A 27,078-nucleotide genomic window follows, 5' to 3' on the forward strand; every position below is an offset into this window, starting at 1 on the left:
TTAATTTGGAGATTTGCTCATTTATATTATCTAAATTGTTTTTAGACTCATTATGAATTCTTTTTATGTCCTCTTTGTATGCAACAAATGTTTGGTGAATTAATTGTAGCATAGAGTATATTTCCTTCTAAAAAGTGTTTGTTTTTTCTTGAGGCATCATTCCTGGAGATCTTCTAGTATCGCCAGTCTCAGTAACAGTAGATCAAATTTTCCTCTAGTTTTCTGGTCTTTATATATACACTTAATAATCCAATAGATTCCAGAGTATAGGTCCAGTCCTGAAAGCAATATTTTATAGTGATCCTTTGTCTCAAGTATCCAAAAATTGTCAGGCAAGGTTGTAATCCACAATGTTCAAAATGTTCAACCTCCCTGAAAACAGTTCAAAAATCTCTCCCATCCAAGCGTAGTCAAAGATCAATTTTTTTTTCTCTCCCACTAGCTCCTGAGGTTAAAAGTCCAAGTCAGTAGGTATTTATACTCCAAGAAGATCAGGGTGAAAAGTATGCCAAAATATTTTCCTTTATTGCCAGCTATTCTCCCAAGCTAGGAGTCACCAAGCAGACAGGAAGCAAATTATAGTGCTGTACACAAATCCACCACTAGATGTCATTCAAAGTCCATTTTCCACTCTTAAGGCAAAGAACTGATTTTTTATATTTCACCTTAATGTTTGTTTGTTTGTTTGTTTTTCCAAAGAGAAAATCTTAACCGTTATCTCAGTTTTCAAATTTATCAAAACTGTAGCTTTATGTTACTTCCACTTCAGTATTGTATGTTTCTGTCCCTCATAAAATTAAAATGCCGCTTCCATTCACATTCAGAGGTTTTTAGCTTCTTGGGAGCCTTTCCCAGGAAATTCAGTTGTAAAATAGTGAAGAAAGGATCAGTATTCTCACCCAGTCCCAAACATGCTGTTTACGATGTGTTAATTGGTGCTTTTTCTTCTTCGGTTGTCAGCAACTAATGGCTGGCCACAGGAATGTAGTTAATCTTTCCCCTGCTGGTTTGGAGGGCTTTCCTTGGATTGAACAGAAAGACTGCCATCTCTCCGTGATCAACAAGGCACCCCTCCCCTTCATCGCCTCTTCGGGGCAACTTTAGGTCCTTTTTAGGGCCCCCAGCAGGGCAAAATCTGGTGCATCTCACTGCAAAACCGGAAGTCTCAGGAAGTGCTTCTAATGATAGGGTATGAGTGTACACTTAGCGCACTTATACAATATATTAAAAATCTGGAAATCCAATAAGATCAGGCTGCTCTTCCCAAGAATGTTTATTTGAGCAAACTTCCCCTTTTAAAGCAGCGAGATATTTATATCAAATAACCATTCCAAAAATTCAAAGGGTATTAACCTTAATGCATTGAAGTGAACTTTCCACAGCAGTTTTGGAGGGCTAATACAAAAAAAAAAATACCATGTGAGCTGAGATTGTGCCCCTGTGGATAAGGAGCCATTGAAACTGTAGCTCACATCCTGCTATACTGCATCTTCTATAAGGACTCACAGACTCAATTTATAACACCTTACCCAAAAAATATCCAGGAAATATTCACGTGCAACTATCAGATCAGTGTGAAGTAGTTTCTCTCAATGTGGCCAAACTCTGCTATGCTGTCTGTAAAAATTAAGCAAAATTTAACTGCCCACTGTTAATCCACCACCAATCACTATAAATTATTCTATCTTTTATTTTTTACTATTACTATTATTGTTTTAATCTTTTTATTTGCTGGTCTGTGACGGTAATAAAGATTGATTGATTTCATTACACTGTGACAATATTAATGTGAAGACATCAGTACATGCATCACTGTGGTGGAGCAGTGGTTAGAATGCCGTATTTCAGACTGATTCACTGCTCACTGCCAGGAGTTTGATCCTGACCTGAGTCAAAGTTGACAAAGCCTTCCACCCTTCCGAGGTTGATAAAACGAGGACCCAGTGTCATGGTTCCAACAGACAGAGATGAATAAAGCAGAACTCCGAGGGTTGAAAATTCCTCAAAGAACATGTTTATTAGTTACAAAGAATCGGCATGGTCAAAAGTGAAACCAAGTCTGAATACACAAGTAACAATCACCAAATTACAAATTACAAAGTTAAATGTCCCACCCATGCAAGCAACTACGTTCCCCAATACTTAATTGGTGGGCTTTTTATGGTCTCGGGAGCAGTAGATGACCTTGGTTTCCACGGGACAGAAGATTACTTTGACTAACAAACCACCTGGGCAACCCTCCTCCCTCCGTTCTATGTGGCAACCTAGAATGAGAAATAAAAGTGGCTGCAGTCATGCTCATTGTAGAGTTGACACCCAGATTGTTGGGAGCAATATGCTGACCCTGTAAACCGCTTAGAGAGGGGTAGTAAAGCACTGTGAAGTGGTATATAAGTCTAAGTGCTATTGCTAAATGCACTGCCATTGTGTTGGAAGCCATTGCATAATAACATGCTGCCTTGACTAGAAAGGATTATTTTTTTCAGGTGTGAAGCTTCTTACATTCCTAAATCTTTAAAGGAGTGTTTCTCAACCTTGGCAACTTTACGATGTGTGGACTTCAACTCCCAAAATTCTCCAGCTAGCAACGCTAGCTGGAGAATTCTGGGAGTTGAAGTCCACACATCGTAAAGTTGCCAAGGTTGAGAAACACTGCTTTAAAGCATTTGAAAGAAATTGATTGTATCATTCATAAAGGAATTCCTGCAATACAATCCCCACCCACATTAACAATGCTTACAGATTACTACACTTCTTGTTTGTCAGAAAGGTAACTAGCACTGTTTTGGACTGGGGTTGATGTCATCTGTGGTTTAAGTTCTTCTATCAGAGCCTCTAAGAGATTAGTCACTCTTTTCCTTTTAATCTGTTCAGGTGTTTGTTTTGATAAAAGCGATGACTTATTTCCAACAGCTGGGTACTTGCAGATATCCCAAAATGCAGTTGCACAGAGGTATTTGAACACCTGGGCAAGCAAAAAAAAACCTTTGTAGAAATGTCAGTAACTGTTTTTTGAAATAGGAAAACCTTTCTGAGTTTAATTTTCCATATATAATACTGACATTCAGTACAGAGGTTTTTCACCATAACTTTAAAGTAGTGCTTGACTCAGTCCTGATAATGAATAGAAGAGATGATGAAATCCATTTCTTACCTCCTAAGAAAAGCTTTCTCCCACAATGATAAGGGTCTTACTTTAAAAAAAAAATCTGATTAATTTGGCTTTGCATCCAGCTAATTGTAAACAGAACTGATATTCCTGAATATTTTACTCACAAAATAAGCATTCATTAGTAAGCCTTTTTAAAAAAATAAACAGGATCTATAGAAAAGCAAAGAATGTGCACTAATTGAAGCATTTCCCTAGAAAACTATAGAAACTATTTAATAGGAGTGAAAGATGGCATCTGACAGAGTCAAAACAAGGATCAACAAACCCGAGGAACTAATATGGAAGGGCTCACATTTCAACCTGTCAAGAAGGCATCTACAGCAACAGCAGAGGCTCTGTGGCTGAGAAAATATTCCACCTGATTTGCTCAGATTCAGCTGCAGCACGAAAGGAACGTGTCAAATGTCTACTCAATCCTTGGCAAGGAACTGAATCCATTATCTCTCCGGTGTAAGGAGATACCTTGTGTGGACAGAAGCTGAACTTGTTTCAGTCTGTGCAAGAACCAAAGGTTGGAAAGAAGTGCTGGTATGTACAATAATATCTGTAAATTTTCTTTCGAATGCCAAATTTAGAAGGGAGAGCATCAAAGTCAATGGCATTTCTCTCAGCAAATATTCAGCAATCTGGTCTAACGGTTTTGTAAGTTTCTCTAAAGCAGCGGTTCTCAACCTGTGGGTGACGACCCTTTTGGGGTCGAACGACGCTTTCACAGGGGTCACCTAAGACCATCAGAAAACACATATTTCCGATGGTCTTAGGAACCGAGACTCTTCTATCCGGCCTCTGCCACCCTCCTCCTCCTTCAAATTTTTGTTCAACATACCTGCCGTTAACATTAGTAGTCTTGATCACCTCTCCAGGAAGAAGCACAGACAGCTGAATGTCTCTGTCAATCGCATTTTCTTTTTGGTCCATAGTGCAGTTAGTTAGTTCTAGATCATCAAAAGATGAGCAATCAGTAACTTTAGTTTCAGGTGGAGGAAGGGGAGCTTTTGACTTGGCTTTCCGCCTATAGTAAAACAAAAAATTGAAAAAGATAAAAATTAGAAAAAGTAAATTCAATGGGAAATATTGGATTTCCCAATACTGGGAAACTAGACACTAGCTGGATACTAGAAGATCCTCTATCCCCAATGGATTTTTAAAATTAAAAGAAACTATATAAACACAGAAAGAAAAGCAAGTACATAATCAATAAATTTCACCATGCATTATCAAACAAACAAGACAATGTGGCCAAATTAAGATGGTATCCAAATTTCACGGATATACATCCTAAAAAGACTTTTACTTGATTATGCAATGCAAGCATGGATTCCCTACCCCCACATCTGGGATTATGTTTAACTAAATGCTGAAATTTCCAATTCTCTCAATCATAATTTTAAATTATGTGATGAAAACATTTAATGGTTTAAATAATTTGCTGCTGTTGTACTTTACTTAATAAAGCATTCTTGTTTTATTAACATTTTGCCATCTACATTTAAGTTTCGTTTGAACATGTTTATTCAAACATTGCTGTGCAACTTTTTTTTTTTGTGACTCCTGGAATTCTCTCTGCCTATCATTGCCAAAATTAATGCGTAGTATGATTTCCCACTATTTTGAGACCTGAAACACACAGCAATTTTAGTGTAAGCCTTGTCAATAGAGAAAACTAGAATTCCACAGGCTTAATAGGGGTTGGGAAGGGGGAATCCTGCTTTATATTTTTCTCTAGGCTGGTGTTCTGCAAAAGCCCCTTCACTCTTCTACAGTCACCACCCAAGCCCTCACTCACAATGCACCTTCTGGTGCCTCGTGGCCAATAAGTTTATATATAAGCTGGCTACATCTCCTTCCTCCTCTTCTTCCCTGTCTCTTACATGATACTTCTTAACAAGAGAGAAGCAGAGAGCTGTAGCCACTCTGTAAGAAAGAACAGAAAAAGAGCACTACTGGATCTGATCCAAAGCCCCTCTACTCTGTCATTTTATTCCCACAGTGGCAGATATGACACCCATAAGCTTACAAGTGAGGCACTCATACAGCACCACACTCTCACAAATGTTTCCTAGTAATGGGTAATCAGGAACTTAATGCCACTAGGAGAAACAATAAATCAGTGGTTCTTAACCTGGGCGATATTGCCCCCCAAGGGGCGATTTCATTTTTCAGGGGGGCAATGAAACGAAAAGGGGCATCACGGGGACGAAGGAACAAAAAGGGGGCGATGGAGCAAGAAGTTTTGGGGACACTTTTGAGACTTTTTCGTACAGTGAATCGCTGTATATCTGTTGTACAAAAACATCAGATCACTCGCTATTAGTGGATTCAATTGTGTTTTCAAAGGTTCCTCCAGCTAGCTTCAGTACAGAACGCCGTACATATGTGAATATGCATCGCTTATCTTCATGCACGTTGTGCACTCTACCCATACAGTGGTGCACCATTGGCCAGAATATGGGAGATATGGGAAAAAGACTGGAAATAAATTATTTGCATCGATATGTCCTCATGACAATTTTAAAGAAAACAAAAAAAGGGTTTGCATAAATTGAAGAATTGTTTCCTATGTTGTGATTGAGAAGTTATGTTGGGGGAGGGGGCGATGACAACTTCCTCATTGGCTCAAGGGGGCGATTCGTTCAAAAAGGTTAAGAACCTCTGCAATAAATAACTGTGGTGACTAATAGCCATTGACAGCATTGTCTTCCATGAATTGGTTTAATCCCTATATAAAATGTTCAAATAAACATTTTAGACAAGCTAATTCCACACTAAGATATAACTATACTCTAATCTAGTGAGATACCTCTTTTCTGTCCTCCCACTCCAATCAGTGAATGTTATTGGCTAATCCTGGATTCTAGCATCCAACTACAAACATGTTTTACATGCATCTAGCATGTCTCCCTCACCTCTCTCAGTCTTCTTGCTTAAAGCTAAAATCCTCAAATGTTGTAATCTTTCCTCACAGGATAGTTACTGCAATCTCCCAACTTTTCTGCAAAAATGCTCTTTTCTGTGGAAATTCCAGCTCTACAATACTCTCCTTGATGTATGTCAACAAAAACTCAATAGAAATTTTCAAGTCTGTTCATGCCAACATGTAACTTTACTCTTTTCTACTAAAATTAAGAATGGAATTTGCATTTCCAACATTTCTTCACAGTCAACACTCTATGAGAAACCTAATTAAGATATTTGGCCTCTAAAATATGGGTCCCATGTTCCATCAACCTCATCACATGAAATTTTAAGTAAAGAATGGCAACATAAAATGGAACCAATAAGGGAGGCTCTCATGTTCAAAAGAATTTAGTCTATTTGCATTTATAACCTACTAAATAAGCTATGGAAAAAACAGGCTAATAAAGCATTCACAATAAATGTAAAAGTATATTTAAATTCCAATAAAGGCATGAATGTATTTTATGATCCAGATTAAATATTAGTACATAAAAACAGCAGCATTTTGGATTGTACCTAGAAGCCTATAGGTAGCCAATGTGGGACATACAACACAGGTGCTGTATACAGGTAGTCCTCAAGGTATGAACCTAATGGAGCCTGCCCATTAGTTTGGTGAGTCAAAAAATTTGTCAAATGAATCAGACTCAATTTTACAAATTTTTAAAATCAAATTCATTATTTGAATTTGTTAAAGAAATGAAGATATGACTTACTATTTCCTCTGATTTGTTAACTGCTGGCTGCCACCAGGCTTTTCCAGCTGTTTCTGCTGCAGCCCACTCAGGAATTAAACTGCCTCCAAGCAGGGCTTGCAGCCATTGCAGTTGCTTATTTTTTTTAAAAAAAAAAACTGTTGCTAGTTAGCTCAAGCATCTTCAGCTGCCCAGAGCACGTGTTTTAAAAAAAAAACAAAAAAAAACACTTGCCACTAATTAGCATAAGAGTTTCCAGCCAGACACCCAGAGGGAGCTGTGGGAGGGATTTGCAGAACTCTCAGTTTGCAACAGTAATAGAAATGGAAGGGACTTTGAGGTCATCTAGTCTAACCCACTGTTCTCACAACAGAGTATTTCTGATAAATGCCTATCCAGTCTCTTCTTAAAGCTTCCAATGATGGGGCACCCACAACCTCTGGAGGCACTTTAAATTTAAAACCTACAAACTACAGTAATATACACTAATCTCCAAAATAAAAGCAAGAAACACAACATTATAGAATACTTCGTGAAGATCCTGGCTATCATTTCTACAAGTAGTTTCAAGGAAAATGTAACAATTAAAAAAAAAAATTAGAAGCAGTCTTCAAGCCCAGGCAGCAGCAGATTCTCCACGCAGCACAAAAAAAGCAAAAAACAAACTGGTGTGAGCTCTGCTCTTGTTTAGCCATGTGACCAGGGACAAAAAAAAAAAAAAAAAGAACAACCCTTCCAGCTTTAGGAAACTGCATTCAAGTCAGAGTCAAAAATGGCTGCCACTACAGCACTAACCGAATCCAAGTCACATGGCTACAAAGGGCTCTTTTTGCTCACAATTTTGAATTTCTAATGTAAGTACCCTTTCTGAAGAAATTTGTTTTTGTGAAAACTCGCTAAATGAACATTCGTACCTGGGGGATTACCTGTACCTCTGGCAGCTAGCACACGACAGTAAGCAGATCACTTTATTTTAAGAACAGTTCATTTGTATATTAAGGAACAAACATCTAGAAGTATGTGTTGGATTAACCCTGTTAGTCTACTCCGATGGTTATAATTTAATTTATTTATTTATGAGACTTATATACCGCTTTTAAGTGCAAGCACTCTCTAAGCGGTGTACACCAGTAAGCAATGCATATATATATATATTTACATTGCCCCCAACAATCTGGGTCCTCATTTTACCTACCCCGGAAGGATGGAAGGCTGAGTCAACCTTGAGCCGGTGAGATTTGAACCGCTGACCTGCTGAACACAGTCAGCTAAAGTGGCCTGCAGTACTGCACTCTAACTGCTGCGCCACCTCCCTTGAGCTGCTATCCTTCTCAATATGTGGTTATGTATGACTAATAATTTTGTGGCCTTTACTGCTCTTGTGATTGTTTAAACACTTTATGTAAGACACTCAGCAAAGGGTCCATGGGGGAGGGTGACAAAAAGATGCTATTGAAATCCTTTCATCCTTTTTTATATGTGCGTCAAGATTTGACTGTATATTTTTACTTGCCATCCTGCCATAAAGGATTGCTTTTTCTGACACCCTGCTTGCAGACACCCTTTCATGTTCTCCTTCAGGGATCTCAAAAATGGAGATATTGGACTGGAAGCCAAAGGAAAAACAATAAACAGCAAAGTCAATCAAATTAAGATCCTACCGTCAGAAGAAGCCCAATTAAAAAGGAAGCAGTTATCTAGTAAAACAAAGGAACCAAGGGCCTGGTGGATTTCTCTTGTCAGAATATTATGGAGAAGGCCCTGCATTTCAGAGCTATTTCTCCAGCTTTAGTTCATATAAGAATAGGGAGCAGGGCCAGCCTAAAGTATTAAGTGGAGAATTTTCAGGTAAAGCCCAACCAGTTGCTGTGATCATGTTCAGCCTTCTTTTCAGGAGGTTCTCTAGAACTATAATCAGATTTATTAACAGTCAGCTGAGCAGAGTCTTTGAGGAACTCTTTTCTGCAGTAGGTGGATGCCTGGAGAAAGGGCTGGGCAATAGCAGTGACACAAAGAACTGGGGCTACTTGCAATTCTCCTCTGCAAGCTGTGGCTTTTTGTACCCCTAAACCTACTTCTCATTAGGGGCAAAAGATACTTCACTTTTATCTCCTTTCCTTGTCTAAAAGGCTTCTTTGGATATCTTTAGGAAACAAGCCCCTTATCGGTCAGATGGCTATTATCAGGACTCTTATCACTTCCTTCCGCTTTCACTTCAGCTTTCTCCTCTGACCCTGAGCTGTGTAGTTCAGGTTCTCACCCAATTCCTTCACTTTCTCTCACTATAACTCTTAGTTGTAGGTAGATTAAAAACAACTCAGGCTTCCCGTGTTAGTTCCTAAATAGAACAAAAGCTCCAGTTTCAAGAATATTTTGTTATAAACTGCACTAACTTTAGTGGGGGGGGGGTTTCCTACATTGTCAGAATCCAATTATATTTCATCTTTAATTATCAAACATAGAAACTCCCAATTCTGCCTTCTCTGGATTCTGCCATAAGAGGGAGAAAAGGGGGAGAGCAAAGGGGCTTTATGGCCCTCACTTCCTTCAGCACACTTCAAAGGACTGAATGTATGTTTATTGTGGCCTCTAAGCGTTAACATATCAAAGAAGAGTAATTGCCTTTCATGTAGTTATCTGAAGTCTCCATCCAGACGGAAGAAGAAAGGGGATGGAATTGTGATACTTGAAACTATCACTGGAAGGGGGGTTGATTGGGTGGGACTACTGGGGAACCCCTTAAAACCTTGAATGGGAGAGCTTGAACCCCAAGTCCTGTCTAGCATGCCTGCAACCATTTTCTCTTAATAAAGGATTCCTGTTGGAAGAATTATTCCAAGAGTTCTGTCTTCTTAAGATGCAAAGTGGGGTGGGTCCTTACATTAGACAGGACTTGCAAAATTAATCCACCTGGAAGGAAGACCCTTGCCGGGGGATTTTGCAAAAATTTACCATGTCAGACAATGGAGCAAGAGAGGGGGAAAACTCCCTGGAAAGAGAGCCGCTGACCCAGTTGGAACCTTGCCAGATGTTGGGATCCGAGAGGCCAGATTCCTCAGGAGAAGAAGTGGTGGAGACACAGGACCACAAGCCTCGCTGGTCGATGGGCGTTGGAAAGAAAAGTGAGTGGGGAAAGGAATCAAGAAAGGTGACCCTGAGACGGGGGACCAAGCAACCAGAATGGAAGCAGGAGATGGAGAAATCCCTGCACGCAAGTGAAGAGGGAGGAAGCTGGGCACCGTACTCAGACTGGATCCTAGAGAAAGCTATTGACCTGATGAAGAGAACTCTCAGCTCCCTAGGAGAGGAGAATACTGAACCCTACGGCCGCCCCAGTTCCTGGAGCCGCAAAGGGAGAGACACCGAGGGGGACATGGAACCTGCAACCCCAGGGACATCTACTGATCCAGGAGCTCCCACCCCCTACCGGACCACAGATGGCAATCTGGACGGAAGGCACTACCACCCACAACAGAGGCACCGATCCATTCCAAGACGTCCACCGTTGGAAGTGAAATTCAAAGGGGAGCCAACACGCTTGGGATTTTTCCTAACCCAAGTCCTCAGCTACATGGAGGAATATGGGCAGGATATTCCCAGCGACAAAGCCCGCATCCGGATCGTGCAATCTGCCCTGGATGGACCAGCTGCGGATTGGGTAGTGAACTTGCATGACTCCAATGCCCCAGAACTCAGTAACTTCAACCGTTTCATGTCCTCTTTGAGAAGACGATTTGAAGACCCCCTGGCTGATCGCAAAGCCCGTGAAAGAATAACAACGATGAGGCAGGGCAAACGCCCAGTGGCTGAGTATACACAAGAATTCCGGGCCATTGCCAGCAAACTGAATTGGCCAGAAGACATCCTCCTTGGCCGTTTCAAAGACGGACTAAACTATGATCTATATGATGCTTGCCTGCCCCGAGGGGACCCACATCGACTTGAGGAATGGTACGTCTTGGCAGAGGAAGCAGAGATCGACATATTGAAGAGGCACCGCCGAGGAAAACAATGGAGCCGCCCCCCGCCTGAGCTGACACACCAACCGGTGAAATCATCGGATACAGCCAAGAAGCAAATGAGATGTTTCAAGTGCGGAAGAGAAGGGCATCGAGCTGTAGAATGCCGCTCAAAGGCCCCCCAGCACAACCCAGACAGATCCCCAATCAACAAACCCGGAAAGTATTCAGCTAAGCCAAAAGAAACGGCCATGAGAATGATGGAAATTGCAGAAACCCCCACCTCTGCTCACCAAGGGGAAAGAACTCCAGCCTACACCACAGGGCCGGTGGATGCCTCAGATGACAGCTCGGAGGGCGAACCCCTGGTAAGTGGATGCATCACACCCATCTTCAAAACAGTGACTATATTAATCCCCCCCATGCCCGAAGCTGTGAAGGTGAAAGCCTTAATAGACTCTGGCTGCACCCGCTGCCTCATTAGCCCAACACTAGTGGGGAATCTGGGCATCCCATCCAGGAGACTGGAACAACCAATCTCATTTGGCCAGCTAGATGGATCCATAGCAGGGGGGGTGCCAGCTACCCTAGCCACTTTGCCAATACATCTCTCCCTGGGCAACCATGAAGAGGACTTAACGTTTGTGGTGACCCCAGGTATGGAATGCCCAATGATTCTAGGGATGGAATGGTTGAAAAAATGGAACCCCTGGGTAAATTGGAGGACGACAGAAATCAAATTCCCGAAGGGGGACCCTATGGACTTAAAACCCCAAGGGAGGCTACCAGAATCAAGAATAGAAAAAGCATCCATAGGAGAGGAAAAAAGATTAACAGAAATACCAGAGGAATATAGGGACCTTGCTGAAGTCTTCAGTGAGGAGAGGGCGAATGAGCTTCCCCCCCACCGACCCACAGACTGTACCATTGAATTCAAGCCTGGGGCAAAACTCCCGAAGCCCAGATTATACTCCATGAGCCCAAAGGAGAAGGAGGAAATGGAAAGATTTATAAAAAAAAACCTGGAGAGAGGTTTCATTGAGCCAGCCAAGCCTAAAGTGGCTGCCCCGGTCCTTTTTAGAGAGAAGAAGGATGGCTCTTTACGTTTATGCGTGGATTATAGGGCCCTGAATACAATCAGTGAAAGCAACCTATACCCGCTGCCCCTCATGAAAGACATGCTGTCACACCTATCGAAAGGGAAAATTTTTTCTAAACTAGACTTAAGGGAAGCTTACTATCGAGTAAGAATCAAGGAAGGGGACGAATGGAAGACTGCATTTAACTGCCCCATGGGGTGCTATCAATTCAAAGTCTTGCCATTTGGATTACAAGGGGGCCCTGCAGTCTTTATGCAATTAATCAATGACGTTCTAAGGGAGCACCTGTTTAAGGGGGTCCTTGTTTACTTGGACGACATTCTTATCTTTACTGAAACAAAAGAAGAACACGTCAAACTTGTCAGAGCGGTTTTAAAGAAGCTGCGAGCCGCTCACCTATATGCCAAACTCTCAAAATGCGAATTCCACCAGGAAAGGATAGACTACCTAGGCTATCGCATATCCCCACAGGGCATTGAAATGGACCCAGAGAAGGTCAGAGCAGTATTAGAATGGGCACCACCCCGCACAAGAAAGCAACTACAAAGTTTCCTGGGCTTTGCAAATTTTTACCGCCAATTCATCCCCTCATTTGCACAGATAGCCTTGCCCCTCACTAACTTACTAAAAACGAAGGGAACACCCTCAGTAAAACCTAGCCAGCCACTAACATGGACAATGGAGTGCCAAGCAGCGTTTGAGAGACTAAAGAGACTTTTTTCTGCCGAACCAGTACTAAGGCACCCAGACATGGACAAACCCTTCATAATACAGGCAGATGCAAGTGATGTGGCAGTGGGGGCTGTGCTATTACAAGAAAATGATGATGCAGTATTGCAACCCTGTGCATATACATCTAAGAAACTCACGGAAACAGAACAGCGCTGGCCCGTATGGGAGAAGGAGGCTTATGGGATACGTTGGGCATTACTCACGTGGCGACAGTTCCTGGAAGGCAACAAAATCCCCTTCCAGGTATGGACTGATCACAAAAATTTAGAAGCCCTGAAAACTTCCAGGAAACTCAATCCCAAACAAGCCCGCTGGTCCCAGCATTTTCATCAATTCCAATTTAAGCTCAAACATTTACCAGGAAGAAAGAACTTCCTGGCAGATGCACTATCTCGCATGCCCCAATATAACAGCGCACGAACCACAGACTCTAGACCAATAATGGCAGAGTCACAACTGGCAGCGCCAGTAACCACAAGAACCCAAGCCAAAATAAAACCACAACTGGACAGCCAAACTGGGATTGAATTCAGAAAAAGTTTGGAAACAGATGATTGGTTCCAGAAAAACAAACATGTGTGCACAATGAGAGACGGATTGCCTTGGGTAGGGGAAAAGTTATATATACCAACAACTCAAAGACTAACTTTCATGCAACTTTGCCATGACACAAAATCAGCAGGGCATTTTGGATTTGTAAAAACTTTACACTTAATTAAACGGCAATTTTGGTGGCCATCAATAAAAAAGGACATAGAAAGTTATGTTGCCAGCTGCCCAACCTGTGCATCAGCAAAGAGGTTGCAAGGGAAATCGCCAGGGCTGTTACAACCAGTGGCAAGTCCCTCAGCCCCCTGGAGGGAAATAGCCATGGATTTTATAGTGGAATTGCCTGAAAGCAATGGGAATACTGTTATCTGGACAGTCACGGACCTATTTTCCAAACAGGTGCACTTTATCCCTTGCCAAAAAATTCCCACTGCAAAGGCCTTAGCAAAACTTTTCATCCAGCACATTTACAGATTGCACGGGGCACCCCAACGCATCATCTCTGATAGGGGAGTGCAATTTACGTCTGCATTTTGGAAGGAATTTTTATCCCTCTTAGGGACCACTCAGGGATTGACATCTAGCCACCACCCTCAAGGAGATGGACAAGCGGAACGCTGCCAGTCGGTACTTGAGCAATATTTGAGATGTTTTTTAAATTTCCAACAGAGTGATTGGACGGACTTACTTCCTTTTGCAGAAGTTGCCTACAATAATGCAGTCCACTCCAGCACAGGCTACACTCCTTTTCAAATAGCCAACGGCCAAAGTTTCAACCCTATGCCAGAGTTAACCCCAAAAGAACCAACGATCCCTTCACTGAAAGAATGGATGGAAAACCTACAAAACACCTGGCCAATAGTCAGAAAATCACTAGATGAAGCTAGGCGGGCATACAAAGCACAAGCCGATAAAAAAAGGGTTGAGCCTACACCATTCATTATAGGAGAAATGGTGTACTTATCTACAAAATACCTAAAGTCCCTACAGCCCTGTAAAAAACTTGGACCAAAATATATAGGACCTTTTCCAATTAAAAGGATCATAAATCCAGTAACAGTAGAATTAGAATTACCCAAAAACCTCAGGCAAATACACCCAGTTTTTCATTGCAGCTTGCTGAAAAGAGAGCATCAGTCACCTCTACGGCCAAAAATCCCCCCCCCACCACCTCCAATCATGGTGGAGGGGGAACAACACTTCGAAATAAAAGAGATCCTTGACTCTAGGAGATATCGTGGAACAACTCAGTACCTAGTTGCCTGGAAACACCTCCCTGCCTCACAAAATGAGTGGGTCCATAAACGTCACGTCAGAGCCCCGAAGCTATTGAAGAAGTTTCACACAGAGTATCCTAACAAGCCTAACTAAATTTTTTACTTGTGTTTTCTTTCAGGTGGATCTCTCTTATTGTTAAGAGGGGCCGGATGTCAGAATCCAATTATATTTCATCTTTAATTATCAAACATAGAAACTCCCAATTCTGCCTTCTCTGGATTCTGCCATAAGAGGGAGAAAAGGGGGAGAGCAAAGGGGCTTTATGGCCCTCACTTCCTTCAGCACACTTCAAAGGACTGAATGTGTGTTTATTGTGGCCTCTAAGCGTTAACATATCAAAGAAGAGTAATTGCCTTTCATGTAGTTATCTGAAGTCTCCATCCAGACGGAAGAAGAAAGGGGATGGAATTGTGATACTTGAAACTATCACTGGAAGGGGGGTTGATTGGGTGGGACTACTGGGGAACCCCTTAAAACCTTGAATGGGAGAGCTTGAACCCCAAGTCCTGTCTAGCATGCCTGCAACCATTTTCTCTTAATAAAGGATTCCTGTTGGAAGAATTATTCCAAGAGTTCTGTCTTCTTAAGATGCAAAGTGGGGTGGGTCCTTACATACATTTTGTTTCCCATGTATAAAGGTCTGGACATCCACCAGCCTAAATATTGTAGAAACCCTTTTCAAGAATGCTTGGGTACGGTTTTTGGTAGGTTTAGACAGAAGGAAAGGGCAGTAATGGCTATTTAAATAAAGGCCAGCTGTGATGGAGATTTTATGCTCTCTTCCTCTCTTCTAAAATGTAGTGCATTGGTAACTATTAGCTATACCACAAAAAAACTGCAAAATGGCTTTTTTGTAAGGCTTTGACTGAATATTTGGGGGGGGGGAAATGCAATTTCTTTGCTCTTTCATTAAACATTTTTTTAAAATGTTAAATATGTAAATACTTGTACAAACATCGAGGAAGTGCAACAAGGAAATATATACATAAAGTTAAAACCGCACAATCAAAGACTTTGCAATGCCTCAAGGGGATTTAAGTCCGGAATGTAGCAGCACTTAACAGTATAATTTCTTGGGGGGGGGAATTAAGTGGTTCCTGGAATTAATGAGCATTATGGCCTAATACAAATTGTGAGAAAACTGCTTTCGCAAAAGTATTTTTTGCTGAGACAACCATGACAATAATGGTCATGGATGGACCTTCAATAGATTTCATTGCAATTGTTAACATGTCAGACATATTAAAACTACCACATCTGAGTAGAATTCACGACTAATGGCAAGACTAATATGAATGTATTATCAGTTAAATCACCTAAATAATCTCAATTATCTGATCCCAGTAATTTAATCTCTGCAAGTGAAGCAGGAACTTTTGTAGCTGAATAACACATACACACAGTTCCCATTCTGCATTGGTACTTACTTGCGCCTCAAAACTAAATAGGGAAACTGGTTGGGAAAAACTTCATTTCTAAGAGAATTAGAAGAAATGCAAGAATCTCATGACATAGAGTTTCCCAATGTCTTGCAAATTTTGAAATTTGTCCATGATTTATAAAATTCTTTTTAAAAAGGAAATTTTTGAAAAGGGGCGTTGTCTTACCTGAACGCCTTTTCTCAGCAGGATGATGTAGAGTCCAATGGATGGGTTCTATGACAGCCTTCCTGCCCGGCAGACTGGGTAAAAACTTTGGCCACACCCTTCCCTTGGGCGTGACCCCAGTTTTGACTGAGGCGAGATCTGTTTGTTGGATTCAATATAGTAGCTCCTTGTCCAATACCTGCCTAGACCTAATACCTGGGGGGGCTTGGACTCTACATCATCCTGCTGAGAAAAGGCGTTCAGGTAAGACAACGCCCCTTCTCCAGCAGGATGGCTGTAGAGTCCAATGGATGGGACATACCAAAGCCCTCATGTCCCCCTGGGAGGGAGCGTCTAGGCCACTGGATCCTGAGCAGAGACAACTTGCTGTAGCACTCTTCTACCAAAGGCAGCATCCGCTGCGGCAAAGAAGTCTAAACGGTAATGCCTAATAAATACGGAGGGAGAAGACCAGGTTGCGACCTTGCAAATGTCTTCCACCGATGCTTGTGTGGACCACGCAGCCGATGTGGCTGCGCTGCGTGTTGAATGGGCCATCACGTGTGGGGGCACTGGGAGTGCCTGTGAGACATAGGCTTGGGCTATGCAGGCTCTGATCCACCTACCTATGGTAGAAGATGACACCTTTCCCATAGTTGATGGTTGGAAGGAAACAAATAATGCTTCCGTCTTACGGAAGGACGAAGTGCGCTTTGCGTAGAAACACAACGCTCTACGTACGTCCAGCTTGTGCCATCTATGTTCTAGTCTATGTCTGGGTTTTGGGCAGAAATCAGGAAGAATTAGTTCCTGAGATCTGTGGAAGATGCTGTTCACCTTCGGAATGAATGCAGGGTCTGGTCTAAGAACGACCTTGTCCTTGAAGAAGGTACAGAGATCCTTCCTCACTGACAGTGCTGCTAGTTCCGAGATTCTTCTCGCTGAAGTAATAGCCACTAGAAAGGCTACCTTTAATGATAGGTGATGAAGAGAACATGAGTCAAGAGGCTCAAAGGGTGCTGATGTCAAAGCTTGAAGAACTTTAGGCAAGTTCCAAGACGGGTACCTGTGTATAACAGGAGGTTTAGTATTGGTCGCACCCTTCAAAAATGCGCTAATCGTTGGATGTTGCGCTAGAGAGGTTAAGTTGTCACAGGAAAGTACAGTTGAGAGGGCCGATACCTGTCTACGAATAGTGTTGACTGATAGGCCCTTATTAAGTCCTTCCAATAGGTAATCTAGAATATTGGGAATAGATACTGAGGTTGGATCTAGGTGAAGTAGGATGCACCACCTGCAAAAATCTTTCCATGTAGCATCGTAGATCCTGTTTGTCGAAGGTCGTCTTGATGCTTGTATGATCGATATAACCCCTGAGGAATAGGATTGTTTGGCTAAACTTTGCCGCTCAAATGCCAAGCGGCTAGTTGTAGCCACTGAGGATCTGGATGTAAAAGTTTGCCCTGACTGAGTATTACTCGGTCCGGGGGGATCCTCCATGGGGGTGATATTGAAAGATCCACGAGGTCGGCAAACCACGGGCGCCGTGGCCAATGTGGAGCAATCAAGATTACTTCTGCACCTTCCAGGATCAACTTGCGTATGGTTGCCAATATTAATGGCAGCGGTGAAAAGGCGTACAGGAGTTGCACCGGCCACTGACATCTGAGAGCGTCCGTTCCCTCCGATCCCAGAGTCGGGAATCTGGAGAAGAACCTGGGGAGTTGAGTGTTCTTCAGAGTGGCAAATAGGTCCAGATGTGATTGTCCGAACCTCCGGGAGATCTCCTCAAACAGAGCCGGATCCAGACGCCATTCCGACTGATCCACCTTGGCTCTGCTCAGGGAGTCTGCCTGGATATTTGTCTCCCCTGAGATGTGTTCCGCTCTGATGGAACTCACATTTGCTTCTGCCCACCGAGCCAGAGCTGATGCCTCCTGCATTAGTTCCGAGGATCGTGTTCCTCCCTCCTTGTTGACGTGGGCCTTGGCTGCTACGTTGTCTGTTAGAACGAGAACGTGTCTTCTCGTTACTATGTGGGAGAATTGACGTAGAGCCAGGTGAATGGCCCGAAGCTCCAGCCAATTGATGTTGTGAGAGAGGTCCTCCTGATTCCACTGGCCCTGCGCTATCTGAGTTCCCAGATAGGCTCCCCATCCGAATAGGCTCACATCCGTCGTGAGCGTGATCTGGCTTGGCTCCCTGAATATACTCCCCTTGAGCATCATGGGGGATATCCACCAATTCAGTGATTTCAGCACATATCTTGGTACCAAGACCCTCCTGCTGGAGGTACCGAGGCTCCTCCTCTGATAGGGGAGGAGGAACCACTGCAACACCCTTGAGTGGAGTCTTGCCCATGGGACAATGCCCATGCAAGATATCATCTTTCCCAGGAGCCTCGAGAGCTGTATCAAAGGTACTCTCTCGTCTCTTTGAATTTGATGGGCCAGCTTGGAGATGCTGCTTCGACGTTCCTGGGAAAGATATACCCTGCACTGGGATGAGTCTATCACCGCTCCCAGATGCTGTAGCTTCCTTGAGGGAGTGAGATGGCTCTTTTCTACATTGACTGAGAATCCGTGTTCCTGTAGAACGCGGATTGTGGTCTGGAGATCTAATTTTGCTTGCTCGTGTGAGCTGGACTGAATCAAGATGTCGTCTAGATAAAACTGTACACGCACCGGCATCAACCTGAGATGGGCCGCTATTACTGCTAGAATTTTGGTAAATACCCTTGGGGCTGAGGATAGACCGAAGGGTAGAGCCCTGTATTGGTAATGCCGGTGTACGTAGGTAAATCTGAGGAATTTGCGGTATTTGGGGTGGATGGGAATATGCAGGTACGTCTCCGTGAGATCTATTGAGGACAGGAGGTCATCCTGACACTGGCTAGGATGGATTTCAGGGACTGCATTTTGAACCTCCTGTAAGTTACGTAATAATTCAGGCCCTTTAGGTCCAATATTGCTCTCCACCCTCCTGATGTCTTTGAGATCACAAAGAGGATGGAATAAAATCCTCTTCCTTCCTCTCCCTTTGGTACTTTCTCTATGGCCTGAATTGACAGGAGGTGTGCTATGGCCAAGGTTACCAACCTTGCCTTGTGTGCCTTTCTGGAGATGGGACATCTGATGAATCGGTTTGGTGGGGGAGAACAAAAGTCTAAGGTCAGGCCATGCCTGATTGTCTCCAAGACCCAGGCGTCGGTAGTGGTCTGTTCCCAGACTTTGATGAAATTCCCTAACCGACCTCCTATGGGAGTGTCCTGTCTGGCGTCACTTGGTGCGTTTAAAGGGTCGGCCTCCCGATCCTCTAAAGGGACGCCTGGACTGAAACTGGCCTCTGGCTCCCCTGTTTGGGCGATCCTGGGAACGATCCTGTCTTGAATAGAAGGATCGTGAGCCTCTAGACCAGTCCCAGGATTGCCCTGATCGAAAGGGCTGTGCCCAGTCCCAGGAGTTGCCTGGGCGGAAACTTTGCCTCCGGAATTCCTGGCTGCCTCTCCTGTCTAATTTCTTTGATGGATGGACTAGAATTTTCCTCTTGTCCCTACTCTCGCTTACATGTGGATCCAGAATGGATCCAAACAAAAATGACCCACTGTACTTGGACGTCGAAAGACGCCACTTGGCCTTCAGATCTGTCTTCCAATTTTTGAGCCACAATAATCTGCGAGAGGCCACTGTGGCTGCAATGGATCTTGCCGCATACTTGGTTGCATGAAGTGATGTTTCAGCCATAAATTGTGAGGCCACCAGTATCTTGGCCAAAGTTTGGTGAGCTCTGACCTGATCTGGAGGCACAGTGGTTTGTAGCTCGCGAAGCCACATAATACACGCCCTGGCGAAGGAGGATGATGATGCCGCCCAGGCTGTGGCCATGTGGGAACGATGGAGGGAGTGCTCAAATTTCTTTTCCTCTGGTTTCAAGGCCTCCGCCATGTCCCCTGGAATCGCAGAAGTAGAGAATAATGAGATTAAGGGACTATCTATTGCGGGGACATCTAACATGCCCAAAAAGGAAGGAGAAACATTGAATAGTTTCCTTTCCACAGTGTTAGGTGCTGGTGGTGTTGCTAGAGAAACCCATTGCTCCTCTACCGTGGTGCGGAAGACCACAGGACAAGGAATGTACTTGTCCTGCGGAACTTTCTTGGCAAAGAGAGGGTTTGCCTCCTTGCTAGTAGAAGGATTTTCCTCCTGGACTGAGGTCAAATTGACCATAGAGACTGCTTTTATCAAAAGAGATTTTAGAAGAGCTGGATCAAAGAGGCCAGAGCTTGTTGCCTGCTCAGGAGCGGTCCCCTCATCCTCCGAGAGGGGCATATCAGATATGTCTAGATCTAGTAATTCTCCCTCTCCTATTTGAGAGGAAGTTTCAGAAATGTTTGTAGCCGGAGCCTTGCTTCGTCCCTTAAGGGATGGATGAAAGGCTACTTGGCATCCTGCATGAATGCCTGAAATTGGGCAGACCATATGTCCTCCTGAGGTCTGTCCGTGGACGCAGCCACAGTGGGAGTATGGTCTGGTGAAGAGGCAGGTGAAGAGGAGCGGGAGGAGTCCAACTGTTCAGTTTCCCCCGGAGGAGACCAAGTCCTGAGAACTTCCTGGGAAGTAGGTTCTGTAGGACCCATCAATGGGACAGGGGAAACCACGTTTGTCCCATTGGCATTGTTTTTCTGGGCCCTGGCAAATTGTCTTTCTAGAGCCAAATGTCTCCTCGATGCCTCTCGCTCAGCTGTTTTGGATGGACCCCTTTGGATCAGGTGCTTTGTTTTAGCCTTCTTCTTCCCCCCCACCTCAGGTTCTGAGGATCTGCGTTTTTGTTGTTGTTGGGGGGGGGCAATTGGGGGCCCTGCATAGCTGAATGTGAGACATTGTTTGCCATTGTGACCAGGTATCCCGAGTACGCAATACCTGGGGTGGGGAATAAATTGTACGCAGATCGGTTGCAGATGAATCAAGCCTGCAAGGCTTATTCTGCACAGAAAAAAAACAATGGCCGGACAGACAGGTCCCTTGCCAGGAGGATCCTGTTGGGCAGTGACTAAAGGTCACCCTGAGGAACAGTGGACCAATTTTATTTCCTCCCTCTCCTTCACCGATGGCAATTGTAATGGCCCGGATTAGAGGGCAATGGTTTGATGGAGTTGTAAATATGAGTTCCCCACTATGTGGCTGTAAAGACAGTCCACTGGGTGTGCTAATAACTCTTTCTCCTCGCCCTCTCTCTCACTCTGTCCCTTTGTGGAGACCTTGCAAGTATGTGGCCACCTAAGATGGAGGCTATGCGAACAAAGGAACCACCCAAAATGGTGACTTGGTGGAGGCCACGCCTTCCCACTCACTGCCCAGGAGAAACACGAGGCTCAAAATGGCGGATCTGGCTGCAACGGTTGCTCCGCCGCTCAAAATGGCGGTTTTGGGCCCAACGGACGCTCCGCCGGCTGGGGAGGCTTTGGGGCGGCAGAGGCTAGTATTAGAGTTGTTTTAACGAGCCCCCCGGGTACGGACCGCTCTTCCCCAGGGGATCTAGCGACTTGCGCAATGGCCGCGTTGCCATTTTAATCCCCCTAAACCTTCGACGCGGTTCCCGCTGTCTGAGGGCTTCAGTCTTGCGCGCCCCAGCTGATCCTAGCAAATATAGGTCAGCGGCGCTTCTCTGCTGCCTCTCGCCGCTTCCCTCGGCTATCTAAATATCCCTCTCTTTTTTTGATACTCTCACCACCAGAGGCGACGCCTGCACGGTGCAGTGATCCGTCGGCTGCTCGGAGCCCCGAGCCAAGGCTGAAGGAAGAAAACCTGTCTCCCTGAGAGCTTGCTAATAAAATTGGAAATTGTAAAGAGAGAGAGGGTCTTAGTCCTAATTGAAATCTAAATTTCTAGCTGCTAACGGGCTTCGAGACTGAGTCTCGAGCTAAATTTCTAGCTGCTAACGGGCTTCGAGACTGAGTCAAAACTGGGGTCACGCCCAAGGGAAGGGTGTGGCCAAAGTATTTACCCAGTCTGCCGAGCAGGAAGGCTGTCATAGAACCCATCCATTGGACTCTACAGCCATCCTGCTGGAGAAAAAAAGGTTCTTATTACATTAGAGATTCTTGCTTCCAATAATATTAAACCTACTAAAAAATAATTAGACATACAAAGTTTAAAAAGGGTATTAGAATAGAAGATCTACATTCTCCAGAACAACCTTCATTAAATAATTTATAGTAATATCGTTCACCTACTTACATTTTTATACTATCACACTCTGGCAAGACTCCCAGTAGTTAACAGCACGTATTAAAATAAGCCAATACATAATAAACCTAATGAAAAAATCAGCAATATGAAAGAAATATTGTTCATCTCCCTTCTAGCAACAATCTATGTAGTAAAACTGTTACAAACCAGTTCAGTTTTCACCTCCTTCCTGAATGTCAAGAGACTAGATCCCATCTGGAGTTAAAACTAAAGGAGTACTGGCTCCTACCTCTCTAAACCTCAAGTACTCAGATGGGATCTTCACTTCCATGAGGGATGTCCAGATCACATGTATAGGTTTTATTTGAAACAGGTTGACCTAAGGCACCTAAAAACCAAGCCATCTAGGACTTTATAGATCAAAAGCATACACAGAGAATTTTGTATGTAATTACATATTACCTCTTTAAAAAATAACCTAGAGATCTGTTCCACAAGAAATATGTTTGCATATACTTTTTGTTTTTAACTTGTTGGAACAACAGCAAGGCTGTGGGATACTTTATGCAATTTCATCTTAGGTTTATGATAAGACAGAAATGTGGCAGCAATCAATAAACTTGAATTTTGGCAAAGATGATATGAGGCTTGGTCAGTAATGTTAGGAATACCAAGGATAATTTTATCGCTAGTTAAAAGTTTCCATTTGTGCAAGGCAAGGCAGTAGATTTTTATAAGGAAAGGATGAGAGATCACCAAATTATGCTCTGGACAGCTGCTCCTTGCAAGGAGAGTTGGATAGCAATTGGTCCCAGTGGTGGGATTCAGCCAGTTCGCATCACTTCGGCAGAATCGGGAGCTATTTTTTTGTTGCCTAGACCCGGAATGGACTTCCAGAAGCAGCATCCACACAGAGAACTGTTTGTTCACATATTTGAATCCCACCACTGGTTGGTCCTATTGGTCTGAGCACCGAGAGACAAGGGAAGCCATCAAGCTCTCAACCATGGCAGAGCCTTTAAGGACACTGGGTTCAACCATTGAATTTTCTAACCAATTTTAGATTTACAATTATTTTACAGTTAAATGAGACTTTCCAAACAACAGATTTGAAAAACTACTTAGTGAGTAAAATTTCATCCCAAAATGAAAGAAAAGTTAAATAGTAATTTTAAAAAAATGAAAGAATAAAAAGCAAAAGGCAAAAAGCTTCATAAGAATTTTATTTTAAAAAGTTTAAAACAGATTAAGGGACCAGATTAAATCTGGAATATTAATACTTTTTTAAGATTTCTGAAAATTTGAGTAAACAAAACAATATTTACGTGAGAATACAAATTGTTTTGTCTACCAAGAAACAGATTATTGCCTGAAAGCAAAAACAAAGTAACAGTGAAACCTGAGACTTCATGAATATAGAAATGAGCCACTAGAGGGACTAAAGTTTTAGGCAGGAAGAAGAAAAATTAAATTGTAAGTAAGATCAAGTAAAATGACAAATAAAGCACACTGATACTTGAGACATTTCAAAGGAATGGGAGAGAACCTTATAATCAGTCTGACAGCAATTACCTTTATACCAGTAAATGCATTCTTTGAAAAACATTGCAAAGTCTTGAAAGATGTGACACAAAAATACAGAAGACTCTATGGAGAGACAGAATGAAGAGGGGGTACAAATCCTAGCTCATGAAATATTGGAAAATAAAGAAATTGAGGATTGTAAAAAGAGGCAACAGGATGGAAGCACAAATGACAAATCAAGAGATAAAAAGGACTTATAATTGGATTTTCAAAAGAGGGTTTCTAAAACCTTGAAAAAATCTTTGAGGTGGGAGAAAACAGTCTGCACGGAGATTCAATCTTATTTATTTATTTATTTATGAGCTTTATATACCGCTTTAAGTGCAAGCACTCTCTAAGTGGTGTACACCGGTAAGCAATGTATATATATATATATTTACATTGCCCCCAACAATCTGGGTCCTCGTTTTACCTACCTCGGAAGGATGGAAGGCTGAGTCAACCTTGAGCCAGTGAGATTTGAACCGCTGACCTGCTGAACACAGTCAGCTAAAGTGGTCTGCAGTACTGCACTCTAACTGCTGCGCCACCTCGGCTCTTAAAACAGCAACTTGATGAACTAAAGGTTAAGATTGTTAGAAAAAAAACAATATAATATAAGGTTGGCTTGCTTGATCAGGGCTAAAATATGGACATCTTTGTAAAATTCTGGAAACCCTTTATCAGTTTTTATGACATATGGACCAAAATGACAATAATTTTTGGATTTGTGAATTGACCAGTGGTGTATGGGAAGAAGTGAGGTATGCATATGACCACATAATGGGTAAGGGAACTATTAATTTGCCTGTATTTGTTTGCAAGGAAGATCAGGAATCGCTTCTTTCTTCTTTTTTTCTTTCTTCTTTTCTGTTTCTTTTCTTTTTGCATTTTGTATTTCTTCTTTTCTATTCTTTTATTTTTCTTCTGATTTCAGTTTGGATTATCTTTTAGAATTGTAAAATTCTTTAAACATTTTTTTAAAGATAAGACCCGAAATGTTGGGTGCAGGAGAGAGAATGAGGGAGGATCTGATGAAAACAAGGGTTTTTTTTTTTCACTAAGTGAAAACAAGTGCAAAATCATTGGAAATAAACCACTTATATTCATAGTAATCTGTACTTCATGGGTGATACTTCCTGATCTTGCAAGCACAAAGATAAATGTTTCATAAATTATGCGGTAGCCTTACATCGCAACAAAATAATCACTGGTCTTTAAGTTGCAACCATTGCACTAAAATATTTTTATTTAATCCTAAAGATTTGAATCATGTATTCCCTTTAAGGAGTTAAATTCATCTGAAAGGAAGAATGGTTACTTCCATCAATATAGAAATCAGTCCCATAACTGTTTACTACTGGATTTAAACCACAGGGTTTACCAAAATCCTGGAAAACGTTTTTTGTATCCTTCTGGAACTTGAAGACTTTCTCTTGAAACAACTGTGTCTCTGAGTCTTCTGTAGATCTGATAAACTGACCTTTGGACAGCAGCAGTCTTGGAAACCAAAAATCCTTTCAGTTAGCTCCAAGTCCAAATGACATTTTCTTACTTTAAAAGGCCAAAAACCATCCTTTGAGCTGTAGGTTAAAGCCAGATCTGCTACAGATATTTATGCTTTGAGCCAGGGTTGTTATGGCATTTCAGGAAAGCATGTCAATCAGCTGTTAATGTGAGAGTCTTCCTTACGTTATCTCATTGCTGAAGAAAGCTCTAGCTACTCTATCCTGACAATTTAACACAAGCACTTTTTAAAAACACTTTTTGAAGAGCATCACTTTGCAATCGTAATAAAATAGTTTTGCAAATGCCAATCCTTATATAGTTATAAAGGCATCATCCACAAACCAAAGAGGATACAGAGGCAGATCTGAAGGGAAAAACAGCAAAATAAGCCTGGAGTGACTTGGAAAAGGAGAGGGGGAAACCATGAATTGGAATATTATAGGAAAGGGAAAGTTTGGCTCATAACTGAATCCTGCAGTATATTGTTGCAAGTCTCATCTGCATCACGTCATTTATTACCAATAAAGAAATCCATTTCAAGGATTCACCTGTATTTCTTTTCAACAGTTAATCCCAAAGGCAGGGGAGGCTACAACATCTTATGAAAGAATACATTCCTCCATATATTAATACCCAGAGATAAAATTTCAATGATCTCCAGCCTATCAGTGACAACAGCCATGATGAACGATTAATATTTGAAGATCCAAGTTAAAATCAACTGGACACAACCACTTTTCTTTTTTATTGAAGCCCAAATAGTTACAGCTGTTTCTCAAAAAGATAAAATTGGATATACAATTAAAATGTGATGTGAAAGTTGCAACAGAACTGGCAGTTGCAGAATGGTTAATTAACAGTAAAAAAAAACAACGGAAGGCTGTAGATGACTTTGCGATTAAAATTGTCACAGAGACTTGAGTTTGGCAGTTCTATAAATGTGAAAGTTGTTTGTATTCATGATAAATGGGACACTGTTCAATCAATTTCTCAAATTATACATCATCAGGTGTATAATTTGAGAAAGGGGTTGTTTATCAGTATCATCAGGGAGTCAGTATCATCAGGGAGTCTCTTAAAGCTTTCTGAGGAGAGGGAATAAGCAATTAATGTTCGGTCCTCCACTTTTCAAAATATAAAATCAAGCAGTTACCGCTTTCTATCCTATGAGAGATACAGAGGCCTCTTCTAAGAAACAGCAAATGAATAAGCATTCATTCATTCTTTGTGAGAAATCAGTGCAATATAAATATGTCTTATTCTGAAGAATTGCCACTGGTTGGATTCAAAAGGTCTACCAACATTAGGCTTAGAGGAGAAAACTTCAATTGGAAAAGTCCCCCCCCCCCAAAAAAAAACCCCTACCTCTGGAAAATTGATAAAAATGAAAAACTAAAAGCACAATCTTGGGCACATTTATGAGAAGTAAAGCTTGCTTATTTCAGTCAGATTTATGCTTATAGGAGCCTAGAAGCTGAACTTCTACTATCTTGTTTAACTGCACAATTCCTCAATATTCACAACACATGTAGGTTCCCAAGCCAAGACTGCAGACAACTGGTAACATTTTCCTTAACACCTCTCTTCCTAAAAATGTGGGTTTTTTTCCTCTCGAAAATTCACCCTGGGTATTGAGATTGTTCTCCAAACCAGAATTAGATTAAGGACATTTTCATCTGTCAAAGCATCTTCCACTGCATCTGAAAGGTGTACGCTAACTAAGCTGTGTGCTCTCTAGTTATTCCCTCCCAGCATCTGCTGCTTCACATTAGAACCAGTCCTGTGTCCA

At 42.4% G+C, this 27,078-nt stretch overlaps 1 protein-coding gene across 8 annotated transcripts in view; it reads right to left on the minus strand.

Annotated features, from left to right (window-relative positions):
* Nucleotides 1-27,078, minus strand: part of COBLL1 (cordon-bleu WH2 repeat protein like 1) — a 120,706-nt gene that overhangs the window by 30,997 nt on the left and 62,631 nt on the right. For 7 of the 8 annotated variants that reach the window (XM_039352790.1, XM_039352791.1, XM_039352793.1 and 4 more), the window contains one exon: nt 3,999-4,184. In XM_039352790.1, the coding sequence (XP_039208724.1) occupies nt 3,999-4,184 (186 nt within the window). Of the gene's footprint in view, nt 1-1,529; nt 1,618-3,998; nt 4,185-27,078 lie in introns of those variants that run through there. The other variant, XM_039352795.1, reaches the window with a different exon arrangement.

Source organism: Crotalus tigris, unplaced genomic scaffold, assembly GCF_016545835.1.
Source record: "Crotalus tigris isolate CLP2741 ecotype Arizona unplaced genomic scaffold, ASM1654583v1 scf7180000018477.2129921, whole genome shotgun sequence".
In the NCBI taxonomy this organism is placed as follows: domain Eukaryota; kingdom Metazoa; phylum Chordata; class Lepidosauria; order Squamata; family Viperidae; genus Crotalus; species Crotalus tigris.